General features: G+C 40.2%; 1 protein-coding gene across 2 annotated transcripts in view; it reads right to left on the bottom strand.

Moving 5' to 3' along the window:
• Nucleotides 1–14,963, bottom strand: part of CDKAL1 (CDK5 regulatory subunit associated protein 1 like 1) — a 640,704-nt gene that overhangs the window by 155,771 nt on the left and 469,970 nt on the right. For both annotated transcript variants that reach the window (XR_007772820.1, XM_050942303.1), the window contains exon 13: nt 1,351–1,413. Coding sequence is in view for 1 of the 2 variants with exons in the window: in XM_050942303.1 (XP_050798260.1) it covers nt 1,351–1,413 (63 nt within the window). In the remaining variant the exon portion in view is untranslated. The remainder of the gene's footprint in view (nt 1–1,350; nt 1,414–14,963) is intronic.

The raw sequence follows: 14,963 nt of genomic DNA, 5'->3' as shown, positions 1-14,963 counted from the left end.
TCAAGCGATTCTATTACTTTTAATAATTTATTAAAGGTTCTAAAACAAAGATCAAAAGGAAATATATCTAAGCATTTATATTCAGTTCCACATCGCTTCAAGACTAATTTGTAAAGGAGTGTATAAGTCTTCACAACTGAAGCCAAACCATTTGAGGATACTTTGATATAATGCCACAAAGGATATGAACAGGAAGGAGGCAGGAGTTACAAATGGCCAGGCTCCATTAAGAGTGCTAATAAAAGAATAATGGAATTTCCTTGTGCGATGAATTAAAAAAAGTGTTTCGCACAGGAGAATTTAGACAAGAAGAAGAGTATCAAAGTTTTTGGTTCTTCAGTTGCTTCTCTTTATTAGATCTTAATTGATCTATTATTACATTTACCTTAAACTGCTCCAGCTTCAAAATGCAATATTCCCATCAGGAATCCTGTCACTAATTTTTTACTCATAACATTTGTCAATTTCTACCAGCCCTTAACATCTGCACTATATGGACTATACAAATGATAGAAGTCTCTCTACAGAAAAGACATTTCAAAGTGAAGGATGTAACTTGAAAATAATTTTAATAATTATATATAATTGTTAATGCTTTTGAAAATTTCTCAATGCTCGAGATAATTGGTTGGTATGGAAATATCATAGTAACAAAAAGCATGAAGTTATTCAAGAAAGAGTTCTCTATTTCCAATACACATTTATTTGCTCCACACAGGGTCATAACTTACTAGCATGAATGACAAGATGGACGTCTCACTACTACTTCTTAAAAATTCCAATATTTTCAAAATTGCACAAATACTTAGCGCTTCACAAAAGAGCAACACCACAAAAGTCGATCACATATTGCTGACAAAATAGTTACAAATTAACTGTGCTTGCTTAAAGGAACAAACTCATGAATTATTGGGTGTTTTTTCTTCCTCAGAATGTACAGCAGGCTTTCTATTAACAAAGTAACCTCCCCTAATCATACCTAATCATACGGGCATAACAAGCTAACCAATGTACTCAAGAGGAACAAGCTTAAAAAAAATGTATCAAATACAAGAAGTGTTGATTTTTATAAGATTCATTGTAAATCCATAAATTATATTTCTGGAAGGTTAGTGAGAGCTGTATGTTTCACAAATACTAAATCCAGAAACTTAGTTTCAGGCTTAGGCACGAACAAATGTATCACTATACATTTAACATATTACAATTAAAAGAAAGTTAAGATACCTTAGAGACACTTCAAGATCTTCATCATTCCCTTTCACCTTTATGCTAATCAGACAAGATAGTTATCTTAAATGTTTGAAATTGTTCTAAACAAAAAATACTGCCAGTGTATTTTTTTCTTACCTTATGATCATACGGATTGTATGAATGAAACAGCTGGGATAGATCCTTTGTTCTTTGCTTTTTCTGCAGAATAATAATAATAATAAATAAATAAATGTATCAGAGAAATTACAGGGCAAAAGACAGGAATGGCAGATTTTAAAATGCTTTATACAAGCATAGACATGCATGATCTGCAGACTTGTTAGTGGAATTGCAGGTGTGGAATATAGATTACGCATGGTAAGGGTATTTAATATCACAAGAAAGAGCTAACTTATTCTTCAGGAATAATTTTAAAGGTGTTACCTTAATAAAAATAAGGCACATGTATATACATCTGTAATATCATTGGAATCCGTGAATATCTGAGATGCATTTTAAGTTATTTACAAGAAATCATCTACAATGTTTTGGAACATACAGTATTGAAAATTAGGCCCCAAATCTGGAAAGATTTGCTTATAATTCAAGCATTTATTCATAGTCTAGTTTTACAGTAGAATAGGTTTAATGGCAGTTTAAAGTAGCCTCATTTATTATTTTTATTATTCTTTTGATGTTAACACTGCTGTAACCTTGATTGTGGACAATTAACAGATGCTACGATATTTAATGCCCCTACCAAAATCTTCAGTAACTGAAGATATGGCACACAGAGAGATGGAAAGAAAACAGTCGCTATGGGCTGACTCCAACTTCGACTGAAATCAATGAAAGACTTTCCACTAAGTTTAATGGAAGTTAATCAGACCATCTGTAGGGAAAATTAAATACAACCTTTCAGCTGCATCTAACTTGACAAAAGGGTGCTGATTGCAGTTGCCTTTATATTTAATATAAAAATGTGCCTGACAGAGGCTACAAATCCCATTATGCAAAGTTCCATTTTGACCAAAGCAGCAAGCTCGCTGCTTAGAAAAAGATGGATCAATGTGTACTCTAAACTTAAGTAAACCAGGGGCATCTACATACTACGTTCTTGAACTCTTAGGTTGTATTTTGACCTGTAGACCGCATTTAAGTCAGACAAGTTCACCATCTAATTAGATGGATCTATTAGTGTTTATAGCACTTTGGACTCTAAGCAGGTGACTGCATGACTGCAATGTTTATTTTAAGCAACTGGAATGTAGTAGGCAATTTAGGTTATCTTTGATGATGCAACAGGAAAATCCCTAATTATTTCCCCTTTTGGCACCACTTTTATTTTCATTTGAAAGTGCAAATACAATGGCTTCATATTGTATGCGGTAGTTCTAGTTGCCAGGCCAATAAACTTATGAAGGTACCTGCAGCTAGGATAATTAGGGTCACTAAAGTTATCAAATGAATAATTCTTTTTCTGTGAGGTCAGTAATTCTGTTTTAGTTACCAGCACTAAAGAGTCAAGTGAATAATAAGCTCTCCCTCTTTAAACAAGCATGGTAAATGAAGGTTTTCAGTATAAAAGAGGGGCATCTGTATAGCTGATACTGATTAGCGTAAGTAATACCTAATAAGACGACAGGTTTTAGAGTGGTAGCCGTGTTAGTCTGTATCAGCAAAAAGAACAAGGAGTACTTATGGTACCTTAGAGACTAACGAATTTATTTGGGCATAAACTTTCGTAGGCATGGAGTGGAAAATACGTAGGAATATATATATATATAAATAAAAAATTTGGAATTAAGACTAAAAACTATTTCCCCATGCTAATTTTCTTCCCTACTTGTTACTCACACCTTTTTGTCAACTGTTTGAAATGGGCCATCCTGATTATCACTACAAAAGTTTTTTTTCTCCTGTTGATAATAGCCCACCTTAATTGATTTGTCTCATTAGAGTTGGTATGGCAAGCCCCATATTTTCATGATCCCTCTGTGTGTGTGTATCTTCCTACTGTATTTTTCATTCCATCCATCTGATGAAGTGGTTTTTTGCCCACGAAAGCTTATGCCCAAATAAATTTGTTAGTCTCTAAGGTGCCACAAGTATTCCTCGTTCTTTATGCTAATCAGAAGAGTTGTTCCTCTGAGACTGCTAATGAGCTAATCAGTTTCTCTATCACTAAGATTAGTGAGCTCTAAGAGAATTTTTTCTAGTTGTAGTTTCTTCTTCCAGCTGTAGAAAAATACAGTATGTCTTTGCCAAAAAAAGATCTCCTTAGCATGAAATCTTTAGCATCAGGTATACCAACGTTTTCTTTCCAAATTAATAAAAACATTGGCTATCTCAGGTATTTAAACTCATCAGGTCCACCAGTGTGGATTACCATGCATTCCAAATGTCTTCCCTGTCAGTTATTCAGAGAAATATCATGAGAAATTGGAAAAATGTAGCTATATTATCATTTATTAAGTTCCTTAATAAAATCTTAATATATAAGTATGCAAAAAAGTAAACACATAAACAAAAGATTAGTCAAACTCGGAAACTTCTATCAGATTTCATAGAAATATCCGGAGAAGTTATAATTCTTATTTGCCCGTATTCATGACAGCCCTTTCCTACTCTCTTCTTACCCCATCTTTTCTAATGCTCATGATGTGCTTTTTATTATATTATTGTAATTGCTTTAAGAAAACCAACAACATTATATGACAGAAATGCCAGTTGTAGCCCTTTGACTCCTGGCAAACTGCCATGTGTCCCTCAGTTAGACAAAGCATGCATGCCATCTAGCACTCTTTCATTAGAGCAGTGTTTCTCAAACTTGGGACGTTGCTTATGTAGGGAAAGCCCCTGGCGGGCCAGGCCGGTTTGTTTACCTGCCCCATCCACAGGTTCTGCCGATCGCAGCTCCCACTGGCCACTGCTCCTGGCCAATGGGAGCTGCTGGAAACCCCCTAAAGGTTGCCAGAGTTTTGTAATATGGGCAAAACAACATATTTTTTCCCTAGCCTCGTTCTGGAAAACAGCTGAACTGTTTTAGCTGAAATTCTCACCTCCATGTCTCCCCCAAAATATCTCCATGAGTGAGAAACGAACAACGTACATTTTTGGCCCAAACGGTTAAAGATTGGCAAAGTTATAGGCCACCGAACACAGGGTCTTATAATGGGAAGTGTTGAGCAACCATACTAATAGGCAGCTCTATCAGGCCCACCTGTATATTTAAATAACCACAATTTCTCCTTGCAGAAAAGGAAAGAGAGAGAGAACAAATCACACATGGCAGATGCTATTTACATTGCTCAAGGCACTTCTGGAAAGTGCTCAGATACTTTGGTGATGAAGACTGTGTAAGAACCAGAGCTGAAAAGAATATACACAAAATACTTAATGGTCAAAATCACATTTCATCAGTGCTCAGTGGCCCTCATACACTCAAGCAGAAACATTTTCAGACTACCACAATTCCTGATAGCATATATTTTAAAATTATAGACTTACCGGTAATTAAATATTGCAGCTTTTAAATATTTCCCATACACGCACTCAAGTGACTACATATTCTCAGAGATACTCAATGGCTGTGTGAATATTTTTCCTTTTTGTTTTTTATATATAGCTGATGTTAGGCAGAGCTAAAGCAGACTATATTATTCAAACTAAAATTCTGGTTGTTTTTAGCTTCCCCCAAAACCAAATGAAAAACACAACAGGCAGCTTTCAGAGATATTTCTGTAGCTTCTGAAAGTATCCATTTATTATAGAAATTAGATATGAAACTTCATTTTAATGTGGGCCTTTTTATAATTCAAAATGCAATTAGAACATATTTAACTAATATCCTCTCCCCTTCTTCCTTCAAGGCATCATTGATGCTCTAGATGAAATCATATTTTTGGTTTAATCCCACTAATGCACATTTATTCAGGTTACCCCAGCAGTGTAACAGCTGTGGCAGATGAATCAGCACAGTAGGGAATAATAATACATCTCCTATGACCTGATCTTATGAGGATTAAACAATATCATTGCCCAAATGCTGTGAAATAATATAGTTTACAGCTCTCTTCAATATGTGAGTTTAAGGTGAATTGTAGTTGTTTGAGATCAACAAGCACATTTACAACATTAACATGAAGAAATCCGTACTCTCCTTATATATCTTCTGTCATTGGCTGCTATGTTATTAAAACATCTAGACATCAATTATTGTTTTCACCTCTTAGCTCAGAGAGCCCCGTCTCATACAAATCCACATTTTGAGTAGTCTTTTTTCCTTCTGTAAGTTCTCAAAATCTATTTTCATCAAATAAAAATATGTACTGCATACAAACCTAATTCTGTCTTCTATCAGAAAGACAAACACAGTGGTGGAATAGGATATATGGCCCTCTGGGGAAACAGAGGAAATATGTCTCCTTCAGTATGGAAGCAACAGCTCACCCTGTGGGGCTGTCTGCCTCAGTGCTGTACAAAACGGTCAGCATTTTGGAGGTGCATGAGACTGCCAAGACACAATCAAGCATGATGAAAGGTGGTACTCTCCACTGGGGAAGCAGTGGTTTTGGTGTGCTGTGAAATTCTGATGAATCCTGGACAAATTTAATTTTAATCCTATAGTCCTTAGACTACAGTACTCAAAGTACCAAGTTTTATGGAAGTGATGAGATAAACTCAAAATGCCTTTTCAAAGTACAGATACAGAGATATTCAGATACAATTGTGATGAGGGCCATTTTAAATCTAGATGGAGGAGGAATAATTCTTCACCTGTACCTTTTACTACCAACTATAAACTTCATGTTATCTGGTAACTGCAACTGAAGTATTTTCCATTGCCCTCTTTAGCTGGGAAAAACACGTAAGCACTTGCTGTGAAATGGATTAAAACGTTGCTGCACTCCTGATGTATGTACTGTAAGCTCTCCCCAAACCCGGAGCCCCCTCCTGCACCCCAAACCCCTCATCCCCAACCCCATGCCAGAGCCCTCACCCCCCTGCACAGTAACCCCTGCCCCAGCCCAGAGCCCCCTCCCACACCCTGCACCCTTAATCCTTGGCCCCACCCTAGAGACCAAACCCCCAGCCCAGAGCCCATACTCCTCCTACAACCCAGCCCCTCACCTCAACCCGCAGCCTCCTCTCGCACTCATAATCCCTCAACCCAACCCAACTCAACCCCACCCCACCCTTAGCCTGGGGCCCCCACCTGCAACCCAAACCCCTCATCCCCGGCCCCACCCCAGAGTCCGCACCCCCTCCTGCACTCCAACCCCCTGCCTCAACCCGTGGCCCCCTCTTGCACTCTGAATCCCTCGGCCCCAAGCCCCAGCCTGTACCCCCAGCCCAGAGCCCTCACCCCTCCCACATCCCAAACCCTTACCTCAATCCACAGCCTCCTCCCACACTCCAAATTCCTCAGCCTCACCCCCAAGCCTGGAGCCCCTCCATACACTCTAAACCCCTCATCTCCAGCCCCACCCCAGAGCCCACACCCCCAGTTAGAGCCCTCCCCCCCTCCCGCACCCCAGTCTTCTGCTCCAGCCCAGTGAAATTCAGGGAGGGTAGGGGAGAGTGAGCCACCGAGGGAGGGGGAATGTAGTGAGCAGTGAGTGGGGTATCAGGGAAGGGAATGGGCCGGGGCTTTGAGGAAGGGGTGGGCCTAGGGTGTTTGGTTTGTTTGAGATTACAAAGTTGGCAACCCTAGCCAAGGCATATTTTAATCATTTGTATGCAGATTTGAATGTTTATTCCTTCAAATTCTGTACTTATATTATACCACAAATATGCACCAAATCACCAAAACAACCAAGTTATGATGACCTGCAGATAATCTGTTGTTGTGAAGAACAGAACAAGAAATTTGATCAAAACGAATGAACCACTCTTTGACCTTGAATTATTCTGTATGTCATCCTAGTAGAAAAGAGGTTAGAAAATTGTTCCGTCCCAGTCAGATTGCAGAAGTTTTTGATAAGCTTGTAACTTACTTTTACCATGATCCTATGACTGTTCCCTGCAAGGTCTGAAAGGGCAGAAGTGATCATACAACTAACTTTCTACAACCAATTTTGACACCAGTGCAATAAATCATTTTTATCAGCATTGCTACCACCAGTGGTGTTATTCCTGCCTTGATATAATGAAACAGACTAAAATTCATTTCAGGGGTGGCTAGGGTTTTTGACCTAACCTATCTACTCCTGAATTACTATGTCAAAAATAGACTCACTGTTCTGGTTTATTTATTGATATACATAAATTTCATTATTCATCTTTGCTTTTCTACGAACACGGTTTTAAAGTTTTTGTCTGATAACAAGACAATGTATACTTTGATATTTTCAGCATTATTCATATATCAGACTGCATTTTTTTCAACTCACAACATAAGTATAAAGCTATATAGCTGCATGTTATGCTTCCTGTGTTGTTACAGTGCCATATTTTTACAAACACTAATTCTTTTCTAAATAAGTTTAAGTTTACTGTTTAAACAAGGACCCATGTAATGTAGTGACATCATGAAGGGGAGGGGGAGATAAAAAAACCCTAATGCGTCTTTAAAAAAAAAATCACATTGATCTATAATTTGGGATCACAAATACTAAAAGGCATTCATGATTATGGCAACATCAGTGACTCCATAGTTAAGGTTTAGTTTTGCATTTAAAGCAGGGATTTAACCTCTTTATTTAAAATTACAGCATTTACTCCCCAATATTACAGCACTTACTCTGAGTACAGAATTAATTTTCTGAGAATTTACAAATAAATCTATTAGTTCATGAAGTAGAATTAACTAAAAATGGGTCCTTTAAGAAATTTAGCACCCAGTGTCAGAAGTTTTCCCCCCTAATAATGTCAGTAACAGAACATGCTCTTCAAACCTCTCATAGGGATGGCCAGGCGTTTGGTTGAAAATGCCTGGTTGAAAAGTGATCATGGCAGTTCTCGTCAACACCGCTGACCAGGACGTTAGAAGTCCGGTTGGCAGTGCACTGGGGCTAAAAGCAGGCTCCCTGCCTGCCCTGGCTCTGTGCAGCTCCCGGAAGCTATCGGCATGTCCCTGTGGCCCCTAGGCCCAGGGGTGATCAGGGAAGCGCCACGTGATGCCCCTGCCCCAGCTCCCACTGTCCAGGAACCGCAGCCAGTGGGAGCTGTGGGGGTGATGCTTGCAGGCTCAGGAAGAGCCCTCTGGCCCTCTGACTAGGGGCTGCAGGGACATGCTGGCCACTTCCAGGAGCTGCACAGAGCCAGGGCAGACAGGGAGCCTGCCTTAGTGCTGCTGCACCGCTGCCCGGGAGCCGCCTGAGGTAAGCGCTGCTCTGATGGAGCCTGTGCCCCAAACCATCTGCCCCAACCCTGTACCCCCTCCCGGACCCTAACTCCCTCGCAGAGCCTGCACCTCTGCCCCAGCCCTGAGCCCCCTCCTGGAGCTTGCACCCCACACTTCCTTCTGCACCCCAATCCCCTGCCCCAGCCCTCAACCCCCTCCTACACCCCAAACCCCTCATCCCTGGCCCCACCACAGAATCCAGACCCCCAGCCGGAGCCCACACCCCAATCCCCTACCCCAGCCCTGCACACCCTCCTGAATCCTAACTCTCTCCCACAGCCTGCACACCATGCCCCATCCTCCACTCCAACCCTCTGCTCCAGCCATGAGTCCCCTAACACACACTGAACCCCTCGGCCCCAGCCCAGAGCCCCCCCCCCCCCGGCCCCAGCCCGGAACCCAAAATCCTCAGCCCCACCACAGAGCCTGCACCCCCAGCTGGAGCCCTCAACCCCTCCAATCCCCTGCCCCATCCCAGCGAAAGCGAGTGAGAGTGTGGGAGAGCAAGCGACGGTCGGAGGGGGGATGAAGTGAGGGACGGGGTCTTGAAGAAGGGGCCTCGGGGAAGGGGTGGGGCAAGGGTGTTCGATTTTGTGTAATGAAAAAGTTGGCAACCCTAACCTCTCATAGTTAAAAAGTCACTGAAGTCTTGTGCATGTGCTACATTAGTTTTTTAAATTCAAGATTAATGGTCATTTTTCCTATTATTCTTCATAACTGAAAATGCATAATGGCTCTGGGGATTGCAGGGACAGTGGGGTGCAAGTCTGTGGACCCAGGATAACCAGAGGGAGGAGCAAGAGGCAGGGGGAATTTGGAGCATAGGTGGATGGGGAAATTTAGGGTGGGACAAGAGGCCGAGGGAATTGGAAGGACAGGAGAGAGAGGGATATTGTGGTGGACATTCCAGCTGCTCAATCATGTTCTGGGGTACAGTAGTAAAGTCAGTTTAACTGGACGATATATTCTGGCTGTTTTGTGCTGCTCCAGAGTGGGGACAAGTAACCAGAATGTACTGGTGAATCTGACCATGACAGTTACAATTTTTAAAAAATGATTTAAGGTTGATACTTTATAGTTTCAAATCATTAGAAATACGGTAGCACTCCCTTTAAGTTTCTTGTTTAGTTTAGTTCATATATTAAACTTTTTAATTAAAACAAAACCAAGGACTTTCTCAGACAAAAAGTATGTTAAAATGAAGTTAAGGTTGAGAATACCTATCAGTAATTTGGAGTAAACTACAGTCAGGGATGTTGTAATTATCCCAAAACCAAGCACTACAAGCACAGGAAATTCAATATTAAGTTTACACTTAAAAAAAAATCCAAATATGTTAAAGTGTAAAAATGCAGTTACAGCAACCAAGCACCCTTAAACTCTGCTCTGTCACAGTGTCGTCTAACTTCCCATTTAGTTAAGGCTCACCAAAATCCTGAGCACAGGCTATATTTTGACATATGTATTTTAAGATAAATAGTCTGTCTACCCATTATTCTTCATAACACTGCTCTACAGCCAAAATGCTTCTGAAATAAATGTAGTCCAACTTTACTAATTCTGGGTCACTGAGAACGAAAATGATGCTTAAAATTGTTGATTGGCTCTAGTTTTCAAGATATGCTATTGGGTCAGTATATACTACCCTTGACTTGGGAATGGTGGAGGATAAGTGAGTTATAAAGGGAAGGGATCTCAATTTTAACCAGAAATGACTCAAATACATCTTTGACTGGATCTATGAATAAATCTATGACTGGGTTTGGACAGTACTTGCTTTTGAGGCAAAACAATGAATGATGGAATCTGAAGCTGGAATTGCGTCATACATGAGATGAATTGCATCATGTTATTCCTAGAAGTCATGGATGATGCAATCATAACGAAGCTTACATCACTCTGCTGAACAAATTGCCCTATATCAGCTCTAGAAATCATACAGTGTCGTGCTCTCTTATTTGTCCGTTTGATTTTGCAAAGGGACACATTTCTGTTTAGCCAAAGTGAGCAGAGATGCCTCGTACTTGTGTGAACAGTGCAGATAACTTCTGCTATGTTTGTGGTGAAGTGACTTTTGCATCACAAAAGCGCAGTATAACCACTATGGTTAAGAAAGCTTATCACCTTCATTTTGGCTGCAAAATTGGAGATCAGGACAAGAGGTGGGCCCCACATATATGCTGCAACACTTGTGCAACAAATCTTGGCCAGTGGTTGAACAGGAAAAGGAAATCTATGCCTTTTGCAGTGCCAATGATTTGGAGAGAGCCAACAGATCAGACCAGCAATTATTACTTCTGCCTGGTGCCTCCAGTTGGGAAAGGTGTGTCAAAGAAGAAAAAGTGGACTGTGCCTTATCCAAACATTCCATCAGCTATATGCCCAGTACCCCACGGAGAAGGACTGCCGGTTCCTGATGCACCAGAATCATTCTCACTTGAGTCAGACGAGGAAGAGGAAGAGGATGAAACTTCTGGTCCTGAACCATCCATGTCACAGGACCCACATTTTCTCCCATTCTCCTCCTCTGAACCACACCTCATAACACAAGGTGAACTGAATGACCTTGTCAGGGATTTGGAACTACCCAAGAGTAAGGCAGAGCTGTTGGGCTCCAGACTACAGCAGTGGAATCTCCTGGCAGGCTATCAGGGCAAGTGGAGCCCATCAATGCTTGCAGTCTATTGCTGGACAGTGACAAGAGATGCTCCATTTAATGAATACAAGAGACAAGCCAAGAAGCGCCGAGTAGACACTGAATAGGACTAAACTATGTACATAATAGTTTTTTGCCTTTTGTTTCATAATAAATGTTATTTATATACCTTTTGCTGATTTTTAAAGTGTTACATAAACAGAACAGGTGAAATATTATCATGTAAAGCAACCATAAATACATGAAAAGACCCAGGTTTACAATTTATGATTAAAACTCTACTATCTACACAATAGACATAGACATAAAATGTAAAAACTTAAATATCTTAGAAACAGTAGCCAGTTGTTTTAATTGTCATATTTGAATTCAGCACATCAAAATACATAATAAATATCACATTTTATCTCTGAAGCAGACGACTTCTCAAAAATTGCAGACCAGTGTAATTCTAAGTTTCTCCTTCAACAGAAACCTTAACTCTGCCCTGTAGTGACACCATGCGGAGATGGGAGTGGATGAAAAAAATCTAATATCTTAAAAATCCATTTAGTCTAATCTGAATCCACAAATAGTAGCATGCTCTAAACATAATTCTGTGGTTTTTGGATTAAAAAATGGTAACTCATTGGTTTGATCTAGTATGGCAATTTTTGTGCTTCTTTTTGTGTAAAATACTTGATGTACATGGGATTATTATTATTGTTAATTTTTTTTCAAATGAATTCAACATAAAAAGCAGCTAGAATACCAGAGGCTGCTGGCATTTTCCAAGCACGGTGCTGTAACCGAGTAGTGTTTCGTTGAGTGAAAAGTATTTCACTAGTACAGTGGTTCTCAAACTTTTGTACTGGTGACCCCTTTCACGTAGCAAGCCTCTGAGTGCAACCCGTCCTTATACATTAAAAACACTTTTAAATATATTTAATACCATTATAAATGCTGGAAGCAAAGCAGGGTTTGGGGTGGAGCCTGACAGCTCATGTCCCCCCCATGTAATAACCTCGCAACCCCCTGAGGGGTCCTGACCCTCAGTTTGAGAACCTCTGGACTAATATGAAGGGGGGTTTTTTGTGTCGGGACTATCGCAAGTGCTCTTCAGACTACCAATCTACCATACTGGGACATATACCTGTATGGGATTATAATGGATAGTAAACTAAATATTGTTGTGTTAATTAAGCAGTAAGTTGGTATAGAGTATCCAAGCCCAGGATCAATTTGGCTACAATACTCTCTTCATGGTGCGCCCCCAAATTGATCTGTTCAGTTGTCGGCCAGTGGACTTGGATGTTTTCTGTCATCCTGAACAGACGAAGGATTGGCACAACAGTAGTCACCATGAAGGAGAAAGAGAGTTTAAGGGGGTATGACATGACACCAAATGAAGGAGGAAGGCAATAGCTAATGCCCATGTTTGCCAGCTTTCAGAGAGCCAAGAAAAAATAAAAAAAGCCTTGTGCCTAAGGGATTGCCTAATCTTGCTGTTTTATCTCAAATGATCTGCTCTATTATTCGGTCCTCTCTCTACTTCCAGTTTCTCAGCAATTCCAGATTCCACATGGATTTTTAGCATGTTGACTTGACGTGCATGTTCAGCAACCAAAACAGTGGAAGATACGAGTTCCTAATCACTCAGCGACCTGATCAACTGTGATGGCTCTGAAGGGGGTGCACTTGGAGCTCTAAAGACAGTTAAAGTGCAGGTGGTGTCATTCAGAGCCCACTTCAGGCTGTGTTAGTGTCATCCTTTTCTTCCAAAAAGACCCTTTGCAGACGGCCAGACCAGTAACATGATAAGTAAATGGTATACATTCGCTCTCTTCCATGAGAGATAAAAAAATAAATAAAACCAAAGCCAAAAGCAAATACTGCACTTTAAAACTGATCTGTTAAGCAAAAATGAAACTGAGTTAAATCCAGAGTTCTGCAGCATTTAGAAAAGTACAGTGCATTGCAGGAACTATAAGATGACTTCTGGCACTGGCGATTTCACTGTCTAGTGTTCATGAGGAAATAATCATCTGTTAAAATACAGGGAATATCCCTTTTTACAGATACTAATCAATTATTCTTGGGATTTTTCTGCCTAAAATTTATCAAGGTTTTAACTTTTTAGAAATATATTCAAGCATTAGTGCATTCTATTCACACTGTATCTAAAGGAATGACTATCAGTAACAGTATAGATAGAGAAAGAACCAACATACTCAACCTGAATTAAAAATTCCAAATCTCTAGGCAGCCAGGTATTAAATTAGTACACCTTTACCAATCTGAGCAACATTATTAATATTAGACCTGAGTGGAGACTTATTTCATGGCCTGTTTTGTGTTGCAAGCGTATTTCAGGGTTATCATGGGAATTCCAGCAATGCCAAAGCCTAAACAAACAGGTTTTACTGTTTTAATGCACACATCTGATTTCAAAAATTATGTTAAGAACAATACTCCTAAACCTTCTATAATTTGTAACCAGTCAGCAATGTGCTGCTGAATCTTATCAATGAACGAGTTCTGATCAGACTAATATCTTACATCAAACATAAGACCAATAATAATAATAAAAAAAACTAATAGAGAAGATATTTGCTTCATTAATTTTAGCAGTCTGAAACTGTGTCCTGTTTACTATGGCAGTTTGTATCTGTAATTAAAGTGAGTAAAAGACAGAGATGGGCCCAAATGAAACCCATGTCTTTCTTGTGTAAGGTTTCATAATCTCAATCGAGATCCAAGTTTAACACCTGGACTCAAATCTCTTCATTATGGTGTGAACTGAAACCCCCATATCTGAACACAATGACATATACAAGGCCATAAGTACAACCACTGTGGGATGAGAGGAATACACAACCCTTAACTTTATACTGTCATGTTGATGTCTCCCTTAAAGCCTCAATCCATCAATGACCTCATTGCATTTACTTCAAAGGCACTCCATGCAGGCACTGTGATATGTATTTGTGTGTGTAGCTCATAACAAGTTCAGGGCTTACCAGCCCCTGCCAATTTTATTTAAATCATAGGGTCAGACGGGACAACAAATGTCATCTAGTCTACCCCTCTGCCCAAGATGCAGGATTTGTGGTGTCTAAACCATCCAAGACAGATGGCGATCCACCCTCCTTTTGAAAACCTCCAGAGAAGGAGCTTCCACACCCGCCCAGGTGGTCTGTTCCATTGTCCTACTGTTTTTTTCAGTTAGGAAGTTTTTCCTGAGATTTAATCTAAATCTGCTGTGCTGCAGTTTGAACCCATTGCCTCTTGTTCTGCCCTCTGCAGCAAGAAAGAACAACTTTTCTCCATCTTTTTTTATGGCACCCTTTCAAGTATTTGAAGATTGCTATCATGTACCCCTCAATCTCCTCTTTTCCAAACTAAACATACCCAGTTCCTTCAGCCTTTGCTCATATGGCTGCATTCCATCCCTTTGACCAAAAATAGACACAGTTCTCCAAGCAGAGGCCTAACCAGAGCTGAGTAGAGTGGTACTATCACCACCTGTGACTTGCATGCTATGCCTGTTAATGCAGCCTAAAATTGAATTTGCTTTTCTTGCAACAGATCGCATTGCTGACTCATGTTGGGGCTGTGATCCCCACAACTCCCAGAACCTTCTCAGAAGTGCTACTGTTAAGCCAGTTATTCCCCATTCTGTATCTGTGCATTTGGTTTTTCCTTCTTAAGTGTAGCACCTTACATTTGTCTTGAATTTCATGTTGTTGTCTCTAAACCAGTTCTCCAATTTATCAAAATCCCTCT

This window comes from Gopherus flavomarginatus, chromosome 2 (genome assembly GCF_025201925.1).
Source record: "Gopherus flavomarginatus isolate rGopFla2 chromosome 2, rGopFla2.mat.asm, whole genome shotgun sequence".
NCBI lineage: Eukaryota > Metazoa > Chordata > Testudines > Testudinidae > Gopherus > Gopherus flavomarginatus.
This window is presented reverse-complemented; position numbering and strand designations above follow the sequence as displayed.